Genomic DNA, 26261 nt, shown 5'->3' with positions numbered 1-26261 from the left:
AACACAAAAAAACCCCAACAATATTACCATATTGCATATCTAAATTAAGCTGCAGGCATGACTTTATTTACACTCTCTTACTTCAACCGTCTGGGGAGCAGAACTGTTGTTGCCAAATCTCCACAACAGGCTTGACTTTGCTGATGTGTGGATGGGCGGGAGGATGTGGTGGCGTGGGAGTGGGATCAATGTTACCCTTGGAGAGCCGCCTAGCTTATGGGATACACGGCACTGAGTGACTGCTAATTCCCCCGCAGAACGCCTGGATCTCTCTTGTTCTCGATGCTAAAGGAGGACCGTTGCCTCCAAATCGGTTGGGGACGCCATCGTTCGCATGACAAATAGCCATTAAGCTCAACCAATCATGAGCCCAATAGTGGCGAATACACTCACTGCGACATGAAACGAGTGAGACGTCTTGCTAATTAAAGCTCCAGTTATGGGCTGGATGTCGCTGACATGGCCCATTATCAGCCCTAAACACACACGCGATGGGTTTGTACATTTTTTTTCCCCTTCCTTCCAATCTTCCCCGCCAGTCGTATAACTCCAACAAAGCAAATTGTTCTCTGAAAATGATAATGATGTTAAAAAAAAAAAAAAAAAAATTGGAATGAAAAATGTCATTTCCCACACAGAGCTTTGTGAAAGAAAGGAGTATTCAGTCGATGCTGAGCTGTGTCAAACACTCCCAGCCAACTTTCTTCTTGGAAATTAGTTTTAGAAGTGTTCGCTGAACGACCCACTTCAGCATGTGATACCTTTCTTCCTGGATTAATCTGGTCTTCCGCGGATCACACCGAAGCGCAGAAATTAATATGACCATCAAAAATGGCTTTATGATTCAATCAGGCGAGCTAATGCTTCTAAAGTGCGGGACTTACTTGATCAGAAAGTTTCCCTCTGGCTGAGTTCGTGTTGACACGGGTATCCTTCTGTCATCTTCCCAACAGGTCAATGAAGAGCAAGTGCAACAGATGGAGAGAGAGAATAGTTTCATCACGCGCTGGAATGACAAGAAGGACACCACAGTAAGTCGACCTGTGGAAATCACCAAGTTATGCGTGTGTCTGCATTGATTTGCATGACTCAAATGTAGGACTCGTTTGAAGAGTTTTCCTGTTTTTTTTTTCTGGCAGAAATAAAAGAAGGGGGGAATATAGAGAAGGCAGGAGCCAGGCGGCTGAGGGGAGGGTAAAAAAAAAAGCGGGGGGCTTTGTTCCTGTTAACCTTTACGGCAGGTACTTTATGCCTGGATGCTTCAGCCAAGAAAAACATTTGGTTTGGATAACTATGAGGGTGAGAAACAAATAAATCACACATGGCGCTGTTGCTGTTACTGAAATGAGAAATAAGTTGTTTATGCCTGCACATCTCTGCCCCCCCGCCTGCTTCTCCTTGTGGCCTTGTGAAAAGTGTTGCCACATGCAGAAGAGGGGTTAAATCTGTGATAAGTGGATGGAGAGTAGGATTAGTACTAATTTCATTGAAATACAAAGTATCAAAACAAATAACAGACGTTTCTTCCTGTTATAAGGGAGGTTTATTTTGTTTTAGTTTTTTCTTTTACACTGTGCTTAGTTTTTTTTTTTTTTTGCTTTTTTTTGTGAAGACATCAGTTTGAGTTTTGTATTGACTGTATGAGAGGTGACACTTCTGCTGGTGAAGTAGCTTCAATTATGATGTAGGGGAGATTATTTTTCACCCCCCCCCCCCCCCCCCCGATGTAAAAGTAAATTAGCAGAAGGAGTGATGTGCAGACCAAAGGGAGAATCTATCCTTCACATACCGATCAGCAAATTATACCCAGGCAAGAATGGTTACTCAGTAAAAAAATCCCCAAAACACTGCCATCATGAACTTGTCATAGGTGAAAATGCGAGTGACATTTCGATTTTGAATATGAATTTGAGGTTTTCTGGCATTTTAAAATTGTAAAATCTTCACTAATAAGAGCAATTATTTATTGTGGTCACAAGCCAGCAGGTGGAGGGTTCCTGGGTGGAGATATTAATTTAAGCAATTTGCTTTCAGGATGATTTAAAGTTTTTGCAAAACTAAAGATTGCTTAAAGTAATTAAGTGTTCCTTCTGTCTCAGTTGACTTGTTTACCTCTGCCTGGCTGGACACGTCTTTTTTTTTTTTCTTGGAGCGTTCACAGGTTTAAAGAGCATTTAATAGTAATCATGGCAGCCTCTCATTTGATGTTGAATAAAGTTAAAAGCTGTGTGTCTTATCAAGTTTATGCACAACTCCCTTCTCATAGGGTCAAGTTTTGAAAAGCAAAGGTGGTGAAAATGTAATTTCCCAACCACAGTCTGCAGGTCTGCACTTGCAGGGGTAAGGTCTCCCTAAAGTTTATTTATAGGATTGGTTATATGAGTTATAATGTAAAGCAGGTTTTGTGCAGTCCTTTATTCACAGCGACATTTGAAATTCAGCTGTTCAGACTGCTGTTGTGACATTATGATTTTCTTGCCATGTTTGCCAATGTAGATTTTGTACCAGTTTGTGTTAAAAAGAGTGACCAACTGCCAGGGAACTGCATTGTTAAAAAGAAAAGTCAAAGTAATTCAGCCATAATTAACAATTTAATCAAGAACAAGCTGCCATACCAAATTTATTTTAGTTGAGCCAGACCAAACTGTTCTATTAACTACTTCAAGTACAACTACAGATAATACCTGTATCTCCTCAAAATGTTGATATTTAATGCACTTTAGACACAATCTGTTTCAAAGAACCTGATTTTGCGCTCTGCAGTCCTCCACGCCACCATGTCTTTCTTTCAGGTTAATTCAGCTATAGCAAATGAGGGAGCGGGTTTTACATTATTGATTGCCATTTATTAGCCTTGTTGTCAGCTGCTGTTCTGTTGTGGATCTCAGTTTTACATTACTGAAACCACCAAATGTACTAATACTGTATCCCTATGAGCCCATTTGAACTCTTCTGTGGGCTGGTAGTTTGACTAATCAGTCATTATGGTGATATGTCCGGCCATGAAAGATAATAAGAAACTAGGAGTCTCGAGATTTTGCTGAACCAATGGCCTTTGGGTCTGCTCATGAATACCAAAAACAATGTGTGTTTTTGACTTTACCTGGAGGCTTGTCTCAGAGGTCTCCGAACCGGCCCCCAGGTGAAGGTTCGGGCATATAGTAATGGCAAAAGCTTAGTAAGTGAGTAAATCAGCGATGTAATGAGGTGTAAGGTACTGTCAAGCCTTTTAAGCTCCAAGCTGCACTTTAAAATCGATGCTTGCGTTTACAGCCCGGGTGAGGGTGGCTTTGGTTACAAAGATTAAAAAGGCCCCTCATTTTTCCTGGAAAAAGAGAAAAAAAAAACTGTCTCAATGCTTTAAAGCATTACAAATATCACTTTTGCCATTTTTTTCCCCGCCAGTTTGTCAATGACTTTCCTTCTCTCCACAAGCGGAACGTTTGTGAGGTGCCCCAGTTCTTCCTGCCTTCACACAACAATGTGGAGAAAAGAAGAACAGTGTGCAGAAAAAAAAAGCTAGATGGCCCCCATATCTGTGTGTGACATTTCCACAATTACAGCTTTCGCGCCATTGGTTTCAATGACTGTAATTCCCGCGTCATTTTAGGGCCACAGGAGTTAGCTGTAGCTCCTTCCCTCTTATCATGCGATTGTTCCCTCAGCTCAAGCCAGTGATGGAGCTCGGGTTTACCTGTACATTAAAATGACAAAGGAAAACGTACTAATTTCTAGAGATCCCAAACACCTTTCTGTTCACGTTCTGGAGACGGTTCTTCTCTGATTCTGTGAATGGATCTTTCACTCATGAAAATGGCATAAATCATTTTCACATTGTCACTAAAGTACTAAGTTTTTTTCACACAAAAGAATTACTTCTTCATTTAATTTAATGGAGAGCGGATTACAGCTCAGACACTTTCAGAAAACTGCCACAGTTGCACTGATGAGAGATGATACTGTGGATTAGACCTCTTGAGTGTAAGAATTAAATTCAATTAATTTGAGCTGCAAAAAAAAAAAAAAAAAAGTATTTCATCCTCTGGCTATTGACCTGCGAGTGAATGCCTCATTGTGTCTCTACAACAACAGTAATAGGCCACAAGCATTTTATGCATGATAGTCATTACTTTTTTTATTTAGTTGAATAAAATGTGTTTAAAATGGTCACTGTCCACAGAAATCGGTTTTATTATCTGCTTACCAAAGAATGAATACACAAAGTTTCATTCAAATGCCATCCATCCTCCTTTTAATTCAGCTTTAATGAACTTGCTTGATTTTGCAGAGAGTTCAAAACTGTATTATTTTTTTATTTATTTTTTTTTAGGTGAAGAGTTGTAAGTCCAAGGCACGACTGTGTTTTGTCATGTTCACGTCCACATATGCTTTTAAAAACTTAAACACTGTCTTAAGCACAAAGTTCAACAAGTGGCTCAAATGTGTACTATATTTCCTCACCTTTGATATTCTATTCACCAATTTCCAAATGCACATTGTAAACCATGTCACAGAATGGAGTTCTTGGATTTGGAACTTCATAAGCGTCACAGCTGTAGTTGTGGTGTCTCATTTTTGAAAAAGCAATGACTCCATCTCCGCGGAAAAAGACATCATTTTAAAAATGTTGCAGCGTAAATGTGTTTATAATATACAAGTTTCAGTCAGTGTTACAAGCTGACAGTTCATATTGTGGCAGACATGAGTTAATAATGCCATTGCCAATGCTTGAACGCACACCGCCTCAATTTAGAGATGCACAGATATTTATTGGAAAGGAAATGCTCTTGCATACTACATGCTGCATGCAGCAAACATGACTTCAATATGTAACACCCTTGTGAAACTCTGATGTGTAACATGTAGTTTGCACACAAATTGTGTGCCACCTGTTTAGGTGTGCATAATATTATGCACCCTTCAAAAAAAAACAAACAAACAACTGACTCAAGACGTGAATGAAATTATAGCATCACTTTCCATCACCTAACAACAGATGGCTGCAAGTACATCCTGCAAATGAAGTTGCTTGAGCACTTTATCGGAAAATGGGTAATGCATTGGCCTCAATGGTATATTTGTGCTGGTTGTAAAATGAGGCTCTTAGTTTTTTTTTTTTTGTTTGTTTTTATTTTGTTACGACTTCAACAACAGCAAATTTTCTGATAATGAATAAAAAATGTCGTTCTCTTGGCCTCCCTTTAGTTCAATTAGCTCTCTTCCATTCCTAGATAAGCAGATGAACCTTTCTTTATTTCTTTTCTCTTTTATTTCTTTTCTCCAAGCCATTTTTAGAATGACAGCACACTTGAAGTCAACAGCTCAGGAGCAGATTTCACTGCAGGTGGAGGTGAAACCCCCGCCCCGTACTCCCACCTTTCTGAGTGTTTCTGCCTCTCACGTGTTTCTCTTTATTTTGCCAGCTTTTGCATTCGATTAATTCTCTCTGCTTTCATTTGCCTTTGGGGGGGGGGGGGGGGAATAAAATGACCCTTGGTTTCACCACCTCCTCGAGCCATGCTTCTAACATTTCTTCCCTTTCGATTTACGCCCCACTGAAAGAGAAGTTTAAAAGGAAATTATTCCAATTAATCTTGCAGCGCTGGTCTATTATTCAACAGTTTTTTGGTTTTTTTTTTTTTAAGTTCCTTTATTTGTCCCTTCTTTAGTTCTCGCCAGCTGGGGACTTGATCTTTGAGGTGTACCTGGAAAAAAGAGAACCAGAAAATTGCTGTTTAATCAAGGTGAGTGCGTGTGCGTGTGTGTGTGTGTGTGTGTGTGTGTGTGCGTGCACACGTGTGTGTCGGTACTTTCCACGGACCTGTGCGCACACCTTCTTCCCCACAGGTCCTGGTTGTAAGGTGAAATAAAAGGGAGACAGAGGGGAGATGGAGTTCAGAATGAAGGCAGGTGAAGCAGGAGAAAAGATGAGGGTGGAGAGGTTGATAGAATAGGGCCGAGACATTTGTGGTTTAACCTGATGGGATTACTGCCACTGAAATAAATCAAAAGCGAACTAATCAAAGAAATGTCTGATTTAATTGTGTGAGTAATTGCATTTCACAAGGCAAGCGGGCCGCTGTAGGTTAGCGTCTTTTCTCGCAGGTCGGCAGCAATGGTGAAAGGCAGACAGGGTTAAGGAGAAGCACAGTTTGACTTTAATTCTCTTACTTTCTCTCTGTGGAGAAAGGTAGCCCATTCACTTACTTGGGTCCTTTGCAGGAACACATAATAACTTTCCAAAGAATCAAGTATTCATCAGCACATAGTGAACATGGCTGCGAGGCATTTGGGCCGTAAATGTTACATGTTAAATATTAAATGGCTCTTCAAAGGGGAGAAATGGTTGAAGGCGGTTTCATCGATCCAAAGAGCTTGTGATCTCAGCTTTTAAAAGCAGGATGTGCTTATTATGGGTCATTTGTTATGTTTTGTTCTGTTTTTGTTTGTTTTTTTTCCTTCACATTTGTGGTAGGTCTCACCCAGCATGCGACCCACCGAGCTTGCGGAAACTGCGTTGAGCATGAAGAACATCAAATTTAATGCGGATGACTGTTGGACCACCTTCGAAGTCATTGAAAATGGAGAGCTAGGTATGCCAGGTTGTCTTCCTTTCCAGTATTTCCCATATGACAGTCATTACACTACTCGGAGATTGATGATGTTGATTATGAGGGAAAACAGGATCAAACATTCAAATGTTCCTTTGTTGTTCGTTCACGTGTGCAACCCCCCTCCCAACACTGTTTTGTGTATTATAGCTAAAGCGTAATTACTTGTACAATTAATTACAGTCACTTCCTGCTGCTTGACTGCTGAAGAACCTGTACACGTGCCTCCTCTGTAAACTTCAACTAAGTAGCTCCGATAAATTGTTGTGCAGTCTAATCAACACTGAAAAGTCACGTGGCTTCTTTTTTTGTCACCTCAGAGTATTCAAGCATACACAATAACACCCTTTCAGTAATTACCACTTCTTGGAATTCATTTGAAGAAATTAAACAGGCATTTTATACTAATTAAGTAGAAACGTGTCTTCAGTAACAAATCCTTCATTCTTTCATTTTCTTTATTTGAAGGTTCAAAAAAGTCATTTTTTTAATTGAAATATTCCAATCACAAAAGCCAGACAAACACTGGTGTTGTTTCCCTGCAATGCTCCTGAGATTTTTGCTAATAAAGTGTATAATCTTGCTTTATGTAACAGTTTATCTACAGGTAATTTTCTTTACTTCTTTTATACTGTATGTGCTCTTTGGGAAAACTTGCTTCAATTTGTCACCCTGTTATGAGAAATTAAAAGCCACCGTTCTCTTTTTCTCATTAATTTGCCACTTACACGACAATATTTTTAAGTGAAAACGGAACGTTTTTGTAGTGTTTTCGGTGTCCGTTGTCACGGCAACTGCACGTTGTCGCCGTCAAAACCAGGAAAAATCTACTTTTTGAAACGCCCAAACTTCTTCGCCATATCAATGATGGAAAATGTAAACTTTTCTGAAATGCTGCGACTGTGCATACACATTAAGTATCATGACTTTCCATCCATCTTCTCATGGGACTTTGTAGTTTTATAGTTCAGTCACCAGTACTTGTAATCCAGTGTCCTCTTCTGTTTATGTAAATATAGATACATACATAGATGGATAGATATATTGTCAATAGATTTTGCCAATCTGATGAAGCCCTACTGCAATACCCAGCGTCAGAGGTTGCAAGTCTCTTGGAAAAGCTTAGTGAATATTCTGACTGTGGGAGAGACGAGCAACAAAAATCCTGGTACCATTTACCATTTCAACAGAGTCTTAGTCACATTAGGCTTTGCTTTGGCGAGTCACGGTTTCCACCTGGAGAGGCTCTGCATTCAGTTTCAAGGATAATGTCTCGTATTATCCAACACAGTTACTTTCGTTGAAAAGATCGAGCGAGACAGGAAGCTGTTTCTTGACAGGCATTATGAATCTGGGAGAGCAGATTGTATTTCATTACTTCAACATTAGTTAAAACTTCCAACAGCATCCCCATCGCAAGTGTTTGTGTTTATTGTGAATCACATAGCTATCACAAAACTCAACAATGTGACATGTCGCATGTCGCGCAGCCCTACTTTCTGCAACTCATCACCTGTGTATCCAATTAGCGTCACATCACCATTCATATGGCTGTTTTCATTCAGGGCATACACAAAGATCACACTTCCTCTCATCCAAGGACCTTGTAATTAGAACATTATGCTATTTCTCTAATGAACCAGTGTCTGTGAACGTGGCAGCACCCTGAGAAATTAGCCAAGCGTCGTCGTTTTGATGATATGCACATTAATTAATCATCTCTGCCATCATATGTCATGAATTACCTTCATCTTTTTTGCATGATCGACCTAGGGAGAGCTGACCCACCTCATCTCGCATTAATATGCGCCCGTGGCGCCTCGTTCCTGGCACACCTGCATTTGATCAAACCGCAAGGAGCGGCAAGCAAAAGGAAGTCAAAGTTTAGCTTTGTCGCAAAAGTTGCTTAGCTGGCGGTCCCCGTGCACTTTTCATCAGTTCACTCCAAGTTTACACCTCGCTCTTATGTTTGTTTTCCTCCTCGCAAAGTTACAGAGGACACGCCGTCCTCCTCTAAAAAATGAAGGTGCGTTGAATACTGAATATATTTGCTGACGGTTCAGCGTACTTTCCATGCCAAAACAATATGTCTGTGAAAGAGTAAACAGTCAAGCTATTTTGAAGGCGGTAGCGTGACAAGTTTTACTCGCAAAACCATAAAGAATGGAGGCATTGTGCGTTAATTAGCCATTTTGGAGGGGAGCGACAGATAAACACTGTTATCGAGGACAATAGGCGGAAAAAAAAGGAGAGCTAATATTTGTTAGGAAATGAGGAACTAATTCCATGGCTGGGGTCTGCTAAGATCCCTGAGAGAAGATAAGCCCACTGTTATGAATAAGTTATGATATTGTGGCTGTTTTGTACCTCCTTTGGTTTTGAAAAAAAACAAGAGAAGTGGAAAGATGAAGGCGTCTGAGCAGAGGTGATGTTTCACGGGTCTTTTTTTTTTCTTTTTTATAGGGGCTTTTTTTGTCTGATAGCATGTACCCAGTGCACCAATTAAAAAGAGATAATAGGTCTATTTTGCACGAGGGTGTTTTTTATAATCAGCTCCTGATATTCTGTTGATAACATCAACTGTTTTGTGGAGAACAACAATATAATTTATCATCGGGGTAGTCATGGGTTTTAAGATTTGATGGATGGGTTTATTGTTTCATGTATTCACTGCTGCGAATTGACTTTTTGGGGGGCCTTGTTTTGAACATTGCTACTTCCTGCCAGACGTTTATATTTTAGTGCTTCTCGTTTTCTGACCCGAGGTCTTTTATGTTTGACAGAGCGCCCATTGCACCACAGCGAGAAGATACTGGAGCAGGTGTTGGAGTGGAGCACCCTCGACTACCCCAGCTCGGCTTTTCTCATTATCAAGAAATTTGCACAGGCCAAAGCAACCGCTGATGGGCAAGGTATAACATCCTCGGGGCAAGAAACTGAAGAAAAATGTTTATTTGAAATTCTGATCATGCTCTGTCACACATGCACTCGTTAGAAGCCGGTCTTCATTCGATGGTTTTCTTGATAAGTGTTACAACTTGATCTTTAGCAAAGTCTTTTTCTTTTTGCATACTAGGTGTAAGTTATTTATATAAAGCTGTAATATGTCTTGTTATCTAAACACATAAATGCGAAATTAAAAGATAAAATTCAATGGCTCTGAGCCAAATTGTTGTTCTAAATAGTTTTAAATAAAGGATGGCTGAAACAGCAGGTAAGAGTAGATATGCGATGAAAATATATATATACATGTATATATATATATATATATATATATATATATATATATATATATATATATATATATATATATTGAAGCAATTAGCTTGATCAAAAATTCTTATACATTTTGTCAAATGATGACTCAAATAATGGCAGCTCAAACTAAACATAGCTGGGTGAGAGTTTAGATAAACTTGATCTGAAATTTAATACTTAATATTTTTGGTATAAACGAGTAAAAATAGGTGAAACATTGTTTACCTCAGTTCCATCACCTGACAAGAGTATAAACAGGTTTGAGAGTCTGGTTCCATCACAAGCATAAACTTGGAAAATAGCTGAAATGAAACCAAAAGTTTAATACGGTTTGTTTCAGAGTTAGATGGAACATATATTTGTTATTGATTTATTTTTACTCAAAATTATACCCCATTTATTTTACATTTGTTATTTATATATGTTTTTTAAATGTCGATTTGTGCTACCGAGACATTGGTGTGATGTCATCTGTTCATTTTGACTGGGAGTCTTGACACTCTGGAGGTAAACAGATTTTCAGAATCCTTGGAATAATTTTTGAAAAGTGTCCCCTTGGGAGCTGTTTTTCAAAAATCTCTGTTTTCAGTGACTCGGAGCACCATTGTTGCGTGAACCAGTGCTAAAATCGCACTTTTCGGTTTTCGCTTTAAAACGTTGTCATCTATACTGGGACCTCAAAGTTACAATATGTGTAACAAAAGTGAATGATAGCTTTACATAAATGTGTTAGGTTAATGTACAACGGTTAGCTAAATGATAGTTTATTAAGCAACCTATTTTGGACGAACAGTTAAAATAATTAAAAGGCATTTAAACCACAATATTGTAGCTGCTGTCAATAGATGTGGAGATGATTAATTGAAGTCAATATCCATATCCTTTTATAGCTTCCCTACACTTGAATCGTCTTGTTCAAACCTAATTGTCACAAATCCATACTTGTCTCTGTTGGTGGTGGTCTGCAATCCAATATTTCAATGTCTCACAGACCAGAAGAAGTCTGTAAAAGGCGACCATCTGAAATTCAGTGACGGATCCTCGAAACTGCTGTCAGGGCACAAATTCCAGGACAAGTATGTTGTACTCCGCTCAGAGAAGCTGCTGCTCTACCGAGATATCAAAGTGAGTACACTTTCAGTTTCGGCCTCATCCGCTGTCACATTTACAGTAAACACTGTCCGAGTCCGAGTCCTTAAGGAATGCAAAATGTGTGTGGATGGATAACTGGAACCAAGCAGGCCAGAAAAAAAAAAATGCGGCCAGCCTCCATTTTCTTGTGTCTGGCGTCGAGATTCCAAATTTTTAAATTAGAGAAACCATATAGCACAGTGATATCAGCAGACATTGTTTGGAGGGGGAAAAAAAAGCTTGTGCTTGGGAGAAGACCAGCAGGACAGACATCCCTGGGGGGCTTTTTCTTCTCAGCACAGTTCTGCAGTTGAAACATGGGATTTGTAAAGGAGTGTGAAGAAGTGTTAATAATTGATGAAGGTGCAGTAATTCTGGCAGTCTGGTGGGGCGGGGGTTTGGCGCGGGCGGAGGATACTGATGGCGTTTGGGTGTTTTCAATGAAAGCTTTTCTAACTATTAGGTTGCACAAGAATGCGGGCTAATTGCTGCGTAAATGCAGGGGAAATTAGAAGTGTTACTGGAATTTAATTGATATTCCTTGGCCTCCACAATTATTGCCAGGTCTTTATTTAGTGCAAATTACATGGGATGAAACGGGGTTGCGATGTGTCGGAGTCGGAGACAGACGATAACTTTGATTTCTCTCGCTTTGTTCTCCCCCACTTTGTTCTTTGTTAGTTTCCCAGTAATGATTGTCATGTTGCGATTCTACAAAACGGCACCATTTCATAGCCTTTAATTGCATGTTGAGTGATTTGTTCCCCGTCGCACAGCGACTCATCGAAAACGTTCAACCTTTTTTTCCCCGTCTATTTTTGTTTGTTTTTTTGTAGAGCGCCAAAGCAGAAAGAGCAATCCAACTGAAGAGTGTGAAATGTTACCTCGGCCTGAAGAAAAAGCTCAAACCTCCAACTAAGTAAACAACACTCACATGCATGACCGATTAACTAAAATAAGCCCAATTGCACGCTCAGATGAATGTATTGTTTTTATTGTACATATATAAGCACTACTGCACTTTTTCAGTTCACTTGCAAACGCCGCTATCAGCTATTCACGACACACAATAATCTGCATCTTGCTTGTTACAATGCGAAGAAACGCCTGTAAGCAGTAACAAGATGGTAAATAATACACTTTTAGCTTTAACATGAAGGTCAGTGACTCCATTTCAAAGTCCTCCTTGAATTATTAAAAATGTATCGAGGTTGGAAAATAAATAAATATATATATATATATATATTCACAACCGTGTTGTGCAAATGTGAAAACACAGCAAAGGAACATCTGTGGTTTGAAACTCCCTGAAAAGATGCATGACAGGAAAGGTGACAGTCGCAGACAATTTATGTTTATCTACATAGTGTAGGGACATTTAAATAGTTACACAGGTATCAAACCAATGAATGAAAAATAAATTAGAGGTGCAGGATTCTGTGTTTAAAGGTTTGTTTTTTTAGACTTTCTGTTGTTCATCAGTTTTCAAGGATCCATGAGTCAAAGAAATGGAACCAGAAAATGTAATCAGAAGGCCGGTGGGCATCTCTTGTGACTGTCAATTCAAAAGATGTAGTTAAACCACCAGTTGATATTTGATGTACCGTAACTGACCACTTTATTGTTAAAACAATTAATCAGCTGGTCACATTGTATTTAAGGCATGTGGTTTGCGTTCATGTCTGTGACGTTGGTTCAGTCACGTCATGATGTAAAAATACCTTCTTTATTTCAAAGTGCACTAATGTGCATTTATTCACTTGCGGCTTTCTGCTTTACATCTCCAGCGATGAAAATACCCATTACGTCATAGTGTAGATGATTTTGAACAGTTGCTCTTTACTGTTTTCTGTTGCATTACGACAGCGACAAACTCCACATGTTTCTCTCAGGTGTTAAATTGCAGTACTTGAGCCGCAGTGGTCATTCTACAATTGTAGAGCAATTTTTGTGGCTGTTGCAGTTATTTCCTTCTAGCATATTTTGTAGAACATTAAGTTAAAAAAAGGGGAAGTTTGGAGGGCATTTACCCAGTGAAAGCTTCATAATAACACATATTGTGACTCATTAGCAGTGAAACAGCTGCTGCACACACTCTCAGCAAATCAGCCCTTCTGTTACTGAAGATGAAATCACCATTATTCAGCAATCCCACTGTCTTCTGGAGGAAAGTCTTTTAATGATGTGCACGACTGTCAGTGTATAATCTATTTCTCCCCCAAAAGATGGATCACTCTTCGTTTTTTCCTTAAAGTTCCGCACCCCTCTGGAGATCGCCATGCCGCTTCTGACCCCATCTTATATTTCACTGAAATTAAATTGATTAAATGCAATTGCATTTTAACAAATACAAACCGCATTTCCGCAGATGGGAAAAGAACCACGGTTTTATTGCGATGATTTGTCATTATTACAATGTATGATGTGCGTCAAACCCACAGCGACTGTGGTTGGTCAAATCAAAGAAAAAGGACATTTGTAAAGCTAAATCCTATATTTCACACATCTTCTATACTAGTTTATTCAATTAGAGGTGTGGCGTGCTGGAATTTACCTGATGCGACTAAAGGCGGGGTTCACCCAGGGCAAATAGAGAAAGACACCCTGCAGAAATTAACTGTCTAAATATAAGAAATAAATACTTCTTTTGGGAGGATTCAGACTATAAAGAAGTTAAATTATCAGCCAGTGTGGTTAGATAATTGCACTTAATATAAGTGGCCAAACACTCGAGCACTATATCAACTTAAAAAACAAAACAATTGTTTGTAATTTGTTCTTTGACTGTTTTTGACTCAGTTTAATTAAAAAAAGATCTTAAAACCAGAGCAACTAAACAAGATTATCAGCTTTTCTAGCTCAAAACAAGACAAAACACTCAAAGAAAGCCCAGATAATCCCTCACACATCCAACATTTCAAACATGTGTCATTGGACTGAGATGACAACCTGTGCACACACAGGGAGAAAATGCAAACCCCCAACAGGGGGATAATAAACTGTAGCCTGGCAAATGATGAATTTTTGACTCTGAGTTAGCAGATAATGGAATTCGATGAACGAGAGGAAATGGGATCGAGCGAGAGGAAGGAGAGACCGGAGGAAAGAGTGTTGCAGCGCGGTATCGCAGCCATGCTGTTGAGTGGGCCACGGGAGAAGCGATAACGGCGAATAACGGAATAAAGACAGAGGGTTGAGGAGAGTGGAGAGTCCTAGTGAGAGGGTTAGGAGAAGCAGCGCTGTAGTGCCTCATTAGGCAGAGGTCTGTCTGTGCGCGGCCTACTGCGGGGTTGGATCGGCTGCCTTAACTCAGGAGTGGTGCTCCAGGCTGCCGGCTCTATCTCGCCACCCCCCCCTTCTCTCACTTTGTTCTTCCCTCCATTTTCTCTGCTCCTATTCCAGCCACAGCTGTAAAGGGTTTTCAGGGAAGGTGTACTCTCTAGGAGGGTGGTCTTTTCACCTCATCCCACCTGCGTGCACGTCAATTCACACCCAAAACGCACACAGCTACGTGTATTTATACACTTTTAAGCGTACCGAATCGCGTGTGGGAAGAGGATCGCTTTATTTTCCCTCGCAGCGCTGCGCAATATTCATGTGAGATGAATCGTACCTACTTGGTTATGTTCCAGAGGATGAGTTCTCTCACCTGTAAGATTGTATCCGGAAGACTCGGTGCCGGCTGCGTCTCTCCAAACAAATTGTAACTGTAAGACTTGTAGGTGAGCAGCATATGCTCTGTGTATTGTGCACTTTGGCCCAGAGCATATTGACGTCTGCTCATCCATAAACATGCGGGCTGAAACCGCACTAATTAACTTAATTAATTCCACTGTTTAGAACCTTGCAATGGAAATGAACTTTACTGTCTACCTCCCTGCATGTTCCTGAAAAAGGAGTGTGACCTTCTTCCGGTGGTGGGAGGTAACTACTCAAAAATGTCTATTCCACATTTCACTGTGAGGAAGAGCAACTTTGATCATTGCAAAAACCACAACAATTTAATTGAAATGCCTTCTTCCTTCACCGTTGATTCCTTTAATATGTAGATTTCTTTTGGAAATGATCTTGCATGCTGCAAAGAAAGATGGAGGGGATGCCAGCAGTTGCTTATGGCTGTTTTCAGGGGAAAATATGTTGCTCCACACTTTACTGGCAGGTTTGATCATGTTGTGCAAAAAGAATTTGACACAACAGCTCACTTTTCCAACCTCTTTGTGCCACCGAACATCTTAAAAAAAACCAATGTGTTGTCAGTGGCACAACTCAATTCCTGCTTTTATAACACCACCAGAAAAAGAAATCAAAAATTGTCACCAATAAGAGAATCTCATATTTTTATTTCAGTAAATATCAAGATGATGCAGGATGTCAACAATCAAAGACTATAACTGAAAACTGGTTTCAGCAACACAACTTTGTTTTCACCTCTGCTGCTTGTTGCACCTCTGCTGCCTGTATAATAAAGCTTTCACACAGTTGCTTTTCTATTATCTCCGACGAGTTGACGTAGAGTAAAGTTTGTCAGAAAGAACCAAACCAGTGATTTTAGTTTGATACTTAAAATAATGGGCTGCTGAGTACATTTAATTGACATTCTTGGTCATTTTGGTCGGACCTAAAACCAGAAAACCAATTTTACCAATGTTTTTTTTTATGATCTATCACTTTTTTTATTATTTTGATCACTAAAATTATGTCTTTCACCTAAAAAATTGAACTAATGCCTTGTTCTTTCTTTGTTGCTTATAGCTGGGGTTTCACAATGTACACTGACAAACAACAATGGTGAGTACCTTGTATCTATTCAAATATGTGTGAACGATAGAGTTCAACTTTGTTCGACTCTCAATAGGTTACAAACAGAAACAGCAGTGCAGTTGGCGTTAGAATAATAATGCTCACACGGTGCAAGAATGTAAAATTATGCGTAGAAGGAGGTTTTATTAAATTGGACAAAGATTTAATCTGCTTCCTCGTACATTTTCTAATATATGTTTAATTTAAATCCCCTTGAAATTTCTGCTTCAACAGGATCATTCTGCATTATGTACTTTAGCTTGTTGAAACCGCATCACTAAGCAAGGTACCTGAAGGTCCTGGAATATCTTGCAAAGCAATAAATTATTTGTTTTAATCCTAAAAATGCTTGTGAAAGTACAAGAAGAAAACTTTAGTATGCATATTGTAGGCCTGTAGCTCATGATAACTATTTACGCTCAGTTGAGTTGGAGAACCACCACAGTGCACAGGAGGACTGCAACTCAGCAAATTTTAGAGGAATTATTTTATTTTAATTTAATCAAAGGTTGGTTTATCCATAGCCACAATATTATTTATAATTGGAAAGTGCAGAAATGCCAACTTTTTACATCAAATAATGTAAAAAGAATTTCATCACAGTTAGCTGTGTTTACTCATAATTAGAATTCAATTTTTAGGAAGAATATTTGTTGCTAATTTGTTCTACCTTTATGGAATGTTCATTTGAGGTGTATGTGTTAAATTACAGCAAAAAACATAGTGTTCTGTAACTGAGTGTTTTAAGTAAAAGTGATAGTTTATGCAAAATATACAAATGTATGATTGAGATCTGTAAGTGATAGTGAAAGGTCCTAAATTGAATTTTAACCACACTTTGAACATATGCCTGATATTATAGCTTTGCAAGTAAACTGCTTTTAATCCACTTCTAGAACTATGTGACCCAAAATAATGCCAATAACATGTATTGTGAGAAATAGTGTGCACTGAAGAGTGAAAACTTTCAGCCTGTTTTATCCCTTTATTTATATACCTTGGCTTTAATCATGACTCTCTCTTGAAGGACTTTCATAATCGCAGTCCTTCAGTACAGTACATGATTACAATAGCCCTCCAGGAATAGCTCAAAAACATAATACTGTACGACCCAGTGTTGATGACAGGTGTTACTTAAACCATCATCCTAGATTATTACTTCCAGCACTAATCACTACTACAAAGGGGTATTTTATTCTGACAGATTCGTATAATCATAGGTGAGCTTAGAGAGTGTGCATATGTTGAGAAGGAGAACAAAAAATAAAAATAATTTTTTTTTATGAACTCGTGTCTGGTGCTGTGACTCACTGAATTCAGTTGTCTGTTTAAAATGCGCAACGAGGTGGAAGTTGGCGACTGATGTGACTGCGTTCCCTCCTCAGGCATTTCTGCTGCGACAAGAGGGAGACGCAGGTCAGCTGGGTGACGGACATCATCAGGATGAAGGTGAGATGACGTGCAGCAGGGAAGATAGAATGAAAAGGGGAAGAAGAAGAAGAAAAAAAACAAAAGCTTGATGAAGCAATTTAATGAGCCGACACTGAAGCTCTCTGTGACTTTTGCAAGAGCAGAAAAAAGTACACTCAGCCTCCCTGTAACCTCGAAAATACCAGCAAATGTGACATCCACATTGCAGACACACACCCCCACCCAAAAACCTTGTTTGGATGGAAAATACACTCTTTTACAGTCGGAATAAATCACCTTCTACAATCCATATCTCAGAATAAGAAGATATGATAAATCATATCCCCCCCCAATCATGCATTTGCATTGTCCCGCTACTCAGATGAAATACATAAACAGGAAGAGAACTGTAAAGTTTTCGAGGTCACTCAGCAATAACATAAATCACTTTATGTGGAAAAGCTGTGAGAATAAGGTCAAGGCGACTGTAACAATCGCATTGTGGTACTTAGCCCCCAGATAGAGCTAAGTGTTGTCGCTGTCACTCGCTGACACAGCACATATGACATAAATAATGCAAAGCCAAGCAAACACAGAGAGGAGCAGCCACGGATGTGTCATATTTTCGTATTATTTTCTCACTCTCGCATTCACTGCTGCTATCGGCCTCTTGAGATAGCATCTTGTTTCCTCATTAGACTAAATACTTGCGTCTATTTTCTGCTCGTTTTCAAGCCAACGACTAAAGCTTGAACATCACACTCATCCTCAAGGAAGATTTTCCCGACTCTGTATTGTATGCTCAGCACATTTTTCTCCGGTATTAGCACTCTGCTCGGCTTCCTTTATGGGAACCCGTCTGCTGCGCGGTGTTGTTTATCGCAGGTGCTTACTGTAAAAGCCTTTTAGTGCCTTAGTTTGGGTTAGCAAGTTAAAAAAAAAAAAAAAAAAAGGGCAACACTGTCAGTGAGAGATTGATCTGAAGGGGAAAGCAGTTTTTGTCTGTTGTTTCTAAGTGTTTCACAGTGTTATTTCAGTGGACTTATTTCTTTTCCTCCTGCTCTTAGCTAAACGTATTGCGGCCTGGAGGTGGCTGAAAATATTAGGATCCTCCTTCCAAATCTGCTAAATATCAGGATTGTCGGCCTCTGACATCGATGCTTCTGGGAAGGACACAAGACTTGTGGGAAGGGTGGAGATGAGGAAGTCGACACGGAGCACTTCGGTGTTCGTGATTTCCCTTCACTTACCTGTTAGGGAGTATTGTGCTCTCACAGTTTCCATAGCAACCAGCGATGGAGGACCTCATTGTGAAGAAAGGTGGTGGAGCTGGTGGTGGTGGAGAGTTGTAAGGGGAGTAAAGGTCCAAGGACAGGTCGGAGCAGTGATGAAATGAGGATTTGTTAAAGTGAGGAAGTTTTAGAGGTCCGCGAGAAGGTTAGAGTGATCTGAGAAGAGATGAAAAGTTGAGCTCAGACCGTGCTTCTGCGATGGAACAGGAAAAATCTGAACTGGTTGCCATTTTCTCAGCCAAGTAAAAAACAAAAAACAAAGCACCAACATGTTACTGTACTGTGTGATGATGTGTCTTACCTTTTGGAGAATGAATGCGAATAAGTTGACCTTGTCTGCTGCTGGCTGTTCCTTCAGTACGGATCCGACCTGTATTTAAAGACCATCACTACAGAAGAAGAAGCTGCGGGTCACAAATCCTCCAGAAGGGGAGCTGTGACGGAAAGCAGCACCACATGCCAGATTCCATCTCTGAGCCAACCAACCACAGTAAGACTTTTTTTCTGTTTTATGACTTGTTGGCCTACATTGTGGCCTTAATACTTGGGCTTTAAAAGTGTGAGAGGATGAGGTGAAAACTTTTCTGTTCTCATCTATAGTTTTATTCAGAATACTTTAAAACATCAGCGCTTGTTAGTGCTTTCAAACCAGACAATGTGGCAGCAAAAACTATGAGTAAACATAACTCAACATATCTACTGGAGTTATTTGTCACTGTCCTCGCCAGAGCCATGAGACTATGATGCTTCACTGTGGAAAAAGGACTGTCAGGACTTTTGCTTGCATCTCTCTGCAATACTGCACTGAGTGCGAAATAGTCTTCTTGCACTTCCATGAAAAACATTAGGAAGCTGTTTAACTTGGCTCTCAGGAGTTCAGCGTACTTTCTCCATACTGGATATTGGGATGACACTTCAAATCAGATTAGATGGCGACATACACAGATCGAGGGAAAGTTGCAGGATGACTTTTACGAAAAAAACAAACAAAACTTTTGTGATTCCTAACATCCCCCATTAGCATCAAATACTGTGAATATTCTATCTTGAGTCTGAAGACAGGCTCGATGCTACAATAACGATGGACTGGAACTTTCTTCTAGTTTTCACTTAAACAATATATATAAGTTATTCTTTGACGATGCACAAACAAACAAAGAACATGGATTGTGGCTTGATTGATATTATTAAAAATTACCCAACAACTGTTGATCTATCAAATTGACCAAAGTCTAAAAATGAACGGGGGGTCATGAAGCCTTCTTGATTTTAAGGGGTGTAATCATGTTTTTATCTGTCAGCATTTAATTCATCTATGTAAAAAGAAATGTTTAAAAGTTTCAAAATATCGCAAAGACATGGGCATTTGTACATGAACATCCTGTCAAAAGCATGCAGAGAGAAGAAATGGTGTTCCAAGAGGAACATAGAACATGGCTTCATAGAAGAAATGGACAAAATTAGAGCTGAATGGATCTTTTGGGCTGAAAAACTGGCACATGAAAGTTTGAAAGTATGTGAGCTGAAGAAACACCAGACAACCAAACACCCTGAGACGGAGTGTCAATCAAAGGTTTATCTTCAGAGGAAAGGAAGTCATTGTATATTACATACAGTGTGTTATGAGATTCCTTCAGCTTCTTTTGTAACTGTACATGGAGTTCTGGGGAGTTTCTGAGGTGTACAATAGTACAAATTTGGATCCCTCAAGAAAAAGATTTGGAACCTCGAGAATCGAGTCTGATTTTGCCAGCACATAATTGATATCAAGACTATTCATCATTTTAAAGAATGACCAGTTCCACTAATTGGAAACGGACACTCCACAATCTAGTTTTGAATTGATTAATTTGAAACAGAATAATTCAAGCTTTTTTATTTCTGGTTATTTATGATCATATGAAGTCTAAATTCTATTCATAAAAAATGTTGTACACTTATTGCATTGCGACCTCGAGTAATTTAGTGATTGCGGATGTTGTTACTCCACCTTTCCTATCGTCTTGTTTTTAATCTGTATTTGTTGCTGCTATTCGGAGAAAGTTGCCTCGTTTCAAAAAGATCCAGTCTATTGTCTTACAGCTTTCCCCGCCATGTTTCCCTGCAGCTGACAGACAGGAGGATTTCTCATGGGGATCTCGACCGAAGGGCCATCAAGGATGCCGGTGCACACCTCAAGATCAACTCCACCGCCAACTGCCTGAGGCCCAGTGATCTGCTCAAAGCCCCAGAGAGCCCATTCAGAAGGGCCTCTGTGGATATTTGCCTGCCTCAGCGGCTCCCCTCGCCATCCATGCCCCGACGCCTCCTCCCTCCTCAGGGCGGCTACAAGGTGGTCGGCAAACGACCTGCGCTGGGTCAGGGGGGCATGATGCCCTCGAATCTGCTGAATGAATTGAACTCCGTGCTCAACAAGACGGGACGCAGTGCGAAGAGCGGCGACTGACTGGGGCGGAGGTAGCGAGAAGAGGAGGAAGGTGCATTTAGCGGCCAGATTGATGAGGAGTACTGCGGTGCGGAGGAGATACGCAGGAGAGATGAGAAGGCTGACTAAAGAATCACAGGATGGAGACAGAAACAAAGTGTGACGCTTTTATGGGGGGGTGTGATCATAGCCAGAGCAATGCTTTTGAACTGAGACGTATAAAGAGATGCCAATACTCAAGGGGATTTGGAAAACGGGTGCATGAGACGTGGGAGGTCATGCAGACCTCTGCTGGACGCATTGCCGACCGAAAGCACTTCAAAACGTGATTTAGATATATAAAAGCAGGAGAAACTCACAAAAACAGCTGTCAAACGCGAGACAGATTTCAATGTGGTTGAAGCTGTGAAAGCATTTCGACTGTGGTTAAAGAGTGTTTCAGATATTTTAACCCTTATATATATATATGGAAGTTACTATTTTTATAAACCTGGTCTTTTTAAGCTCTGTTGCACTTTTGCTACAAGATTTATTCTATGTACAGAAACTATTTTGTTTATTTACAATTTATTGGTTCAAAACAAGCTTTGGGTCCAACATTATTGTATAATGGGATATTTTTTGAAATACAGCAGGTTGAGGTAGTCAAGCTCATCTTATTTATTTTATTGTTGCTTCATATTGTTTTTGCCTTTGTAATGTCCAACTGTTCATTCTCTATCAATGTTTTTATAGCTATGGTGTGCCACTTTGCATAGGCAGCCACCCAATGTAATTTTAATGTACAGCATAAATATATTAATAAATTAGCAAAAAGCTTCAACTCAACCGGAACATTTCAATCTTTCATGATGAATTAATTCCATTTGGCCAACATTATGGTTCCACAATGTTGGCCTTTATGTCCATTGCTTGTAGGAAAATCTTTTTTTTTGCTAGATTACATTGTGGGAAATTGAGCTGCTTGCTTGTTTCCAAATACAAACATGGATGACAGTTTCGCTTATTTGCCACACAACAGATTTTTTTTAATTTTTTTTATGATCAGTTAATAAAACATTGCTCACATGGCTGATCAAAAACTTTGTGAAAATAAGGACTTATGGGTTTAAAAATGCTTTGAAATAACTACAAATAAATACAAAATAGAGAAGAAATGATGTTGAAAGTAGGGCTTCATGGCCTCGTCCCACAGTATTTGCCCGATCTGCTCCGGCAGTACCCTCCCTCGCGCTCTCTCAGGTCGGCAGATCAGTCATTGTTTGTCTCTAAGACCAAGAGGAAGCAGAGAAGTGATTGCGCTTTTTCAGTCGTGGCCACAAAGTTGTTTAACGACTTGCCTTTACACATCAAACGGGCCAACTCACTTCCTTTTTTTAAAAGCTCTCTGAAAACACTTTTTCTCTTTGGCTTTTAACTTTGAGTTAAGTTTAAGTTTTATATAGTTTTTTTATTGTTCTACACTGTTTTTTTTATTCTGTTTTGTTAATTAATTTTATATTTTTATCTGCTCCTGTCTGTGTACAGCACTTTGGCCAACTGCGCTGTTTTAAAGTGCTCTATAATTAAAGTTGAGTTGAATTCAGTACACTACAGATACAGTTCAGCTGCAAGTTACAGAGGCAATAAAGGACACACGAGTACACCAAAAAACGATCAATTAAAGGCACAGAAGCACTGAGGAGTTTTTAATTTAGATGTAAAATAGCTAAAGTCAGGGTGTATTGACAGTCAACAGAAAGTTGGTTCCATCTGTGTGCAGCCAAGTAGCAGAAAGCAGCTTCACTCAGTGTGGATCTGCCTTGAGGTCCCACCAGCTGACTGCTTCTCCAAGATCTGGGGGTCCTATTGGATTTACACTCTTCAAAGGGATGGCAAATGTATTTTGGCCTGAGATTATTGAGTGGTTCATAAACAAGCAGTGGCTTTTTGAAATCTATTCTGTACATAACTGGGAGCCACTGTAAACATGAGTAATGTGCTCAGCTCTCGGGGTTCTTGTTAGGAAAGCAGCTTTCTGGATAAGCTGGAGTTATCTGGGGGTATTTCTGTGAAGACACCTCTAATTCAAGCAATTCATTTGGAATGATAACATACAGATTGCGCTATTGCTTGAATGCTGAAACTGGCATCTGTGGTTTCAGGATTCTGATGTTATTTTTTTTTTTGTCTTCAGCCTAAAGTGAAACAAAACTTTAATCTTTGCCTTCTAGTTCCTATGTAAACATACAGCCAACATTAACAACATTTGAGTTTTGTTGATTAATACATTGTTGTAATAATTTTTCTTGATAATACATCTTGTAAAAACGGTTTATTTCCAATACAAACTGTTCCACATTTGATGAACCAGAACCTTAAAACAAGAGTCGACTTCACACATTTTTGAAGGGCACCACCCTCAAACTCAAAACGACTGCTTTTCTCACAAATGCATGATTGTTTGTTTGTTTGTTTTTTCCATTTACAATTTAGAATGTCTTTCGACAAAGCTTTCCACCAGATTGGGGTTTGTAATCAGAAGCATTTTTTTTGCAACAATGAAATAGTCTACCTAATATGAATTCCTTATTTTGTACGATGTGCAAACAAATCCTATGTTGTCTTTAACGGCTCATTAATTCAACTGTTATTTGCTTCAAGTGTTGACACTTGTCTGAACTCTGTATAACCGTTTTGAAAGAGAAAAAAGAAAAAAAAATAAGGTTTGCTTCATTGGTGAAGAAAAGCCAAATATTTGTATGATTTGTATGATTTCTTTGAGCAGTGTCAATATTAGAGACCCTAGAAACGAACCCTGTGGGACTCCGCAGACTGAGCTGCACAGACTTTTATCCATCATAAGCAACAACATAATTGTATGAGATAGTCTCAACTACTTCTGAGCCTTGCCAGAAGTATTTTGTAGTGCATGCTATCAAATGCCTCACTCGTGCTACCAAAACAGATGCTTTTGCAGGCGTTAAGATGGGTTTGGAATAGAAAATGAAGGTAAAGTACAGTCTGCAAATTGAGACAGACAATTACATTCTCAGCTCCCATGTTGCACAACAATGTTTCAAGTGAAAACATGTGTTGCTGACTTTGGACAGTGTGATTTAAAGGTTAAAATGCCCTCAATGTGTATGATTCTCCATGTGCACTAATTCCGTACTTGAGGGAATAGTAAGGTGTCAGGAAACTATTATGGAAACTCATTTTGACACTCAAAATGTACTTTTTCAAGGAAGAAGAATTCCTTTTTGATCGCCCCTTTGTAGTTCAGTGTGAATTCTATGCTGAGACTGACATTTTAAATGTAATATCTGCAAAGTCTATATAATGTTGCATTTAGCATGTAAATCCAGAGGTAGGTACAAATATTATTAACCGAAATGTCTTCCATCGCCTTTCAATCGCATTTCCTTTGTGCTCTGTAAATTAAAGACGGCTGTTTTTAACAGGCAACCGCGGCTGAAAATTACCTCTTCCGTGTTTCTACAGAAATGCACAGGGTGGTAACAATGGAGGTGTTGGAGGTGTTGGCGTGCGAGTGTGTTGTAGAAAGAAATCTTTTCACTTCTCCCAGAAATTGTCAGCCTTCCACTACATTCGGATCCACCAGATAATTACAGTTAGTAAAGAAGTGAGGCCATTAAAATAATATGAGAGTGAAAGAAGCTGTATATGATGATAGAAAGGCGGTGTATCAGAAAGCGATAAACATCAGTGTTGTTTAATGATAATTACCGTCATTGCTTTCAGGTTTATTACGCGTCGTGATTGGATTTTTCTCTGCTCAGTTGCAGGCAGCTCTTTATCTCTGTTTTATTCCAATTTTAATTTTGCATCTGCTCTCTCCAGGTTTATATAACGTGACAATTTTAAGTTTGGTTTTTTTTTAGGTTTTTTTTTTTTAGGCCAGGTAAATCTGCTCAATATATCCAGAGATTTCATATTCCATTGGACTGATTTCCTTCTGTTCACTCTGCTGCCTTCTCTACGTATCTGCAAGATTTAAGAGTGGAAGACCCAGCTCATGCCCTGTTGTGGATTCTGACATGAAAAAGATGCTGTCTTCTGCCTTTGACTTATTTATATATGATTATATCATTACTTTATTCATAAATTACATCAAAATCTTCCTTTTCTCAAGCGAAATGCAAGAACAAACTCCCCAACGCGAGTCACATGCTCTCCCTGAATAATGTATAGCGGGTGGAAAATGCACACGTCGGCAATTGTCACAGGTTCCTCCATGAAAAATTCATATCAACATTTTATTTTCATTATGCCTCATACACCAGCTGCTTGTCCTTTGTTTCATGTCCTTATATTCTAATCATGGGGCAACCGCACTTATGCATTTAGAGTCTGCACATTTCTTATTAGGGTTTTGTTTGCACTCCGGAAATGTGTTTTTCTCCTCTCACCTCTGTTAGTTATGTTACAATGCTCATTGGACTCGTAGAAATGAATGCATTTTCTACCTAACTGGCCCTTTCACAGTTCTCGGCAGATTCGCTTTCACTTGCAGCAAACATCCAGTAACCATAGTCTGCTGTTGTCGGTTGGTTGCAGTGTCTGATAATGTGCAATACGTGACTCATTTGTTCAGATTTAAATGCATGTCTCCTTTTGATATGAAGTTATTACCCACTTGGCAGCAGGGAAGATAATTCTCTTGTAATTCAGTCTAAAAGTGACTTCTAATTCACTCACACTGACGCAAAGGCTGTCTTCACGTCCTCTGTATATATCCTTGGGATCCCGTCAGTATGTGTTTTTTACCTCTGTTGTCCTCTGTGTCTGTAAAAGCAGCATTTTTCCTGTCCCTCAGAGGCCTATAGTGTGCGAAGGTCACCATATGGTGTGAAAAAGTTCAGTGAAAAAGCCCTGCAGAGCCATGAGCGCTGTTCAAAGTGCTGACTTTGACCATGTCACTCGGGTGGAGTAACAGCTTGTGTGGCCACAGCGATGAAAAGTAACTGAGTACATTTACACTGCTGTAACTGTGCTGTAATTATGTAAAGTGTTGAGGTAGCTTCTTTTGTGTAGTCCAGGCCATCCCTGAACTATTTTCCCTTTGCTATTTGAACATTTGGAACATAACCTGAATCTTTGTTTCCTGTTGCAGGGGTCTGTAATCTTTATGGCCAAAAGAGTCCTATTTGTCAAATTTGCCCGGATCCATAAAAACTGTCTGTCATCATGCATTGATGATGTTTCAACTACAATTTAGGACAGTAAATATTTCATTACATTTCTAGGTGCTTTTTTTTACCTGATTTTAGCACTTTCAACCTTTTTTTCAGGTAATCTTGACATTTTAGAATAGAATAGAGTACAAATACT

At 39.4% G+C, this 26261-nt stretch overlaps 1 protein-coding gene across 1 annotated transcript in view; it reads left to right on the top strand.

Moving 5' to 3' along the window:
* Positions 1-21625, top strand: part of arap2 (ArfGAP with RhoGAP domain, ankyrin repeat and PH domain 2) — a gene marked incomplete at its 5' end in the record, with an annotated part of 137058 nt that extends 115433 nt beyond the window's left edge. The window contains 10 exons of the mRNA XM_080519230.1: positions 954-1031; positions 5670-5744; positions 6476-6593; positions 9395-9523; positions 10861-10994; positions 11837-11919; positions 15753-15788; positions 17186-17249; positions 18861-18992; positions 20610-21625. Of these exons, the coding sequence (XP_080375356.1) occupies positions 954-1031; positions 5670-5744; positions 6476-6593; positions 9395-9523; positions 10861-10994; positions 11837-11919; positions 15753-15788; positions 17186-17249; positions 18861-18992; positions 20610-20948 (1188 nt within the window). The 3' untranslated portion in view covers positions 20949-21625. The remainder of the gene's footprint in view (positions 1-953; positions 1032-5669; positions 5745-6475; positions 6594-9394; positions 9524-10860; positions 10995-11836; positions 11920-15752; positions 15789-17185; positions 17250-18860; positions 18993-20609) is intronic.
* Between the last annotated feature and the right edge of the window lie 4636 nt (positions 21626-26261).

This window comes from Blennius ocellaris (genome assembly GCF_963422515.1).
Source record: "Blennius ocellaris genome assembly, chromosome: 23".
Classification (NCBI taxonomy): domain Eukaryota; kingdom Metazoa; phylum Chordata; class Actinopteri; order Blenniiformes; family Blenniidae; genus Blennius; species Blennius ocellaris.
This window is presented reverse-complemented; position numbering and strand designations above follow the sequence as displayed.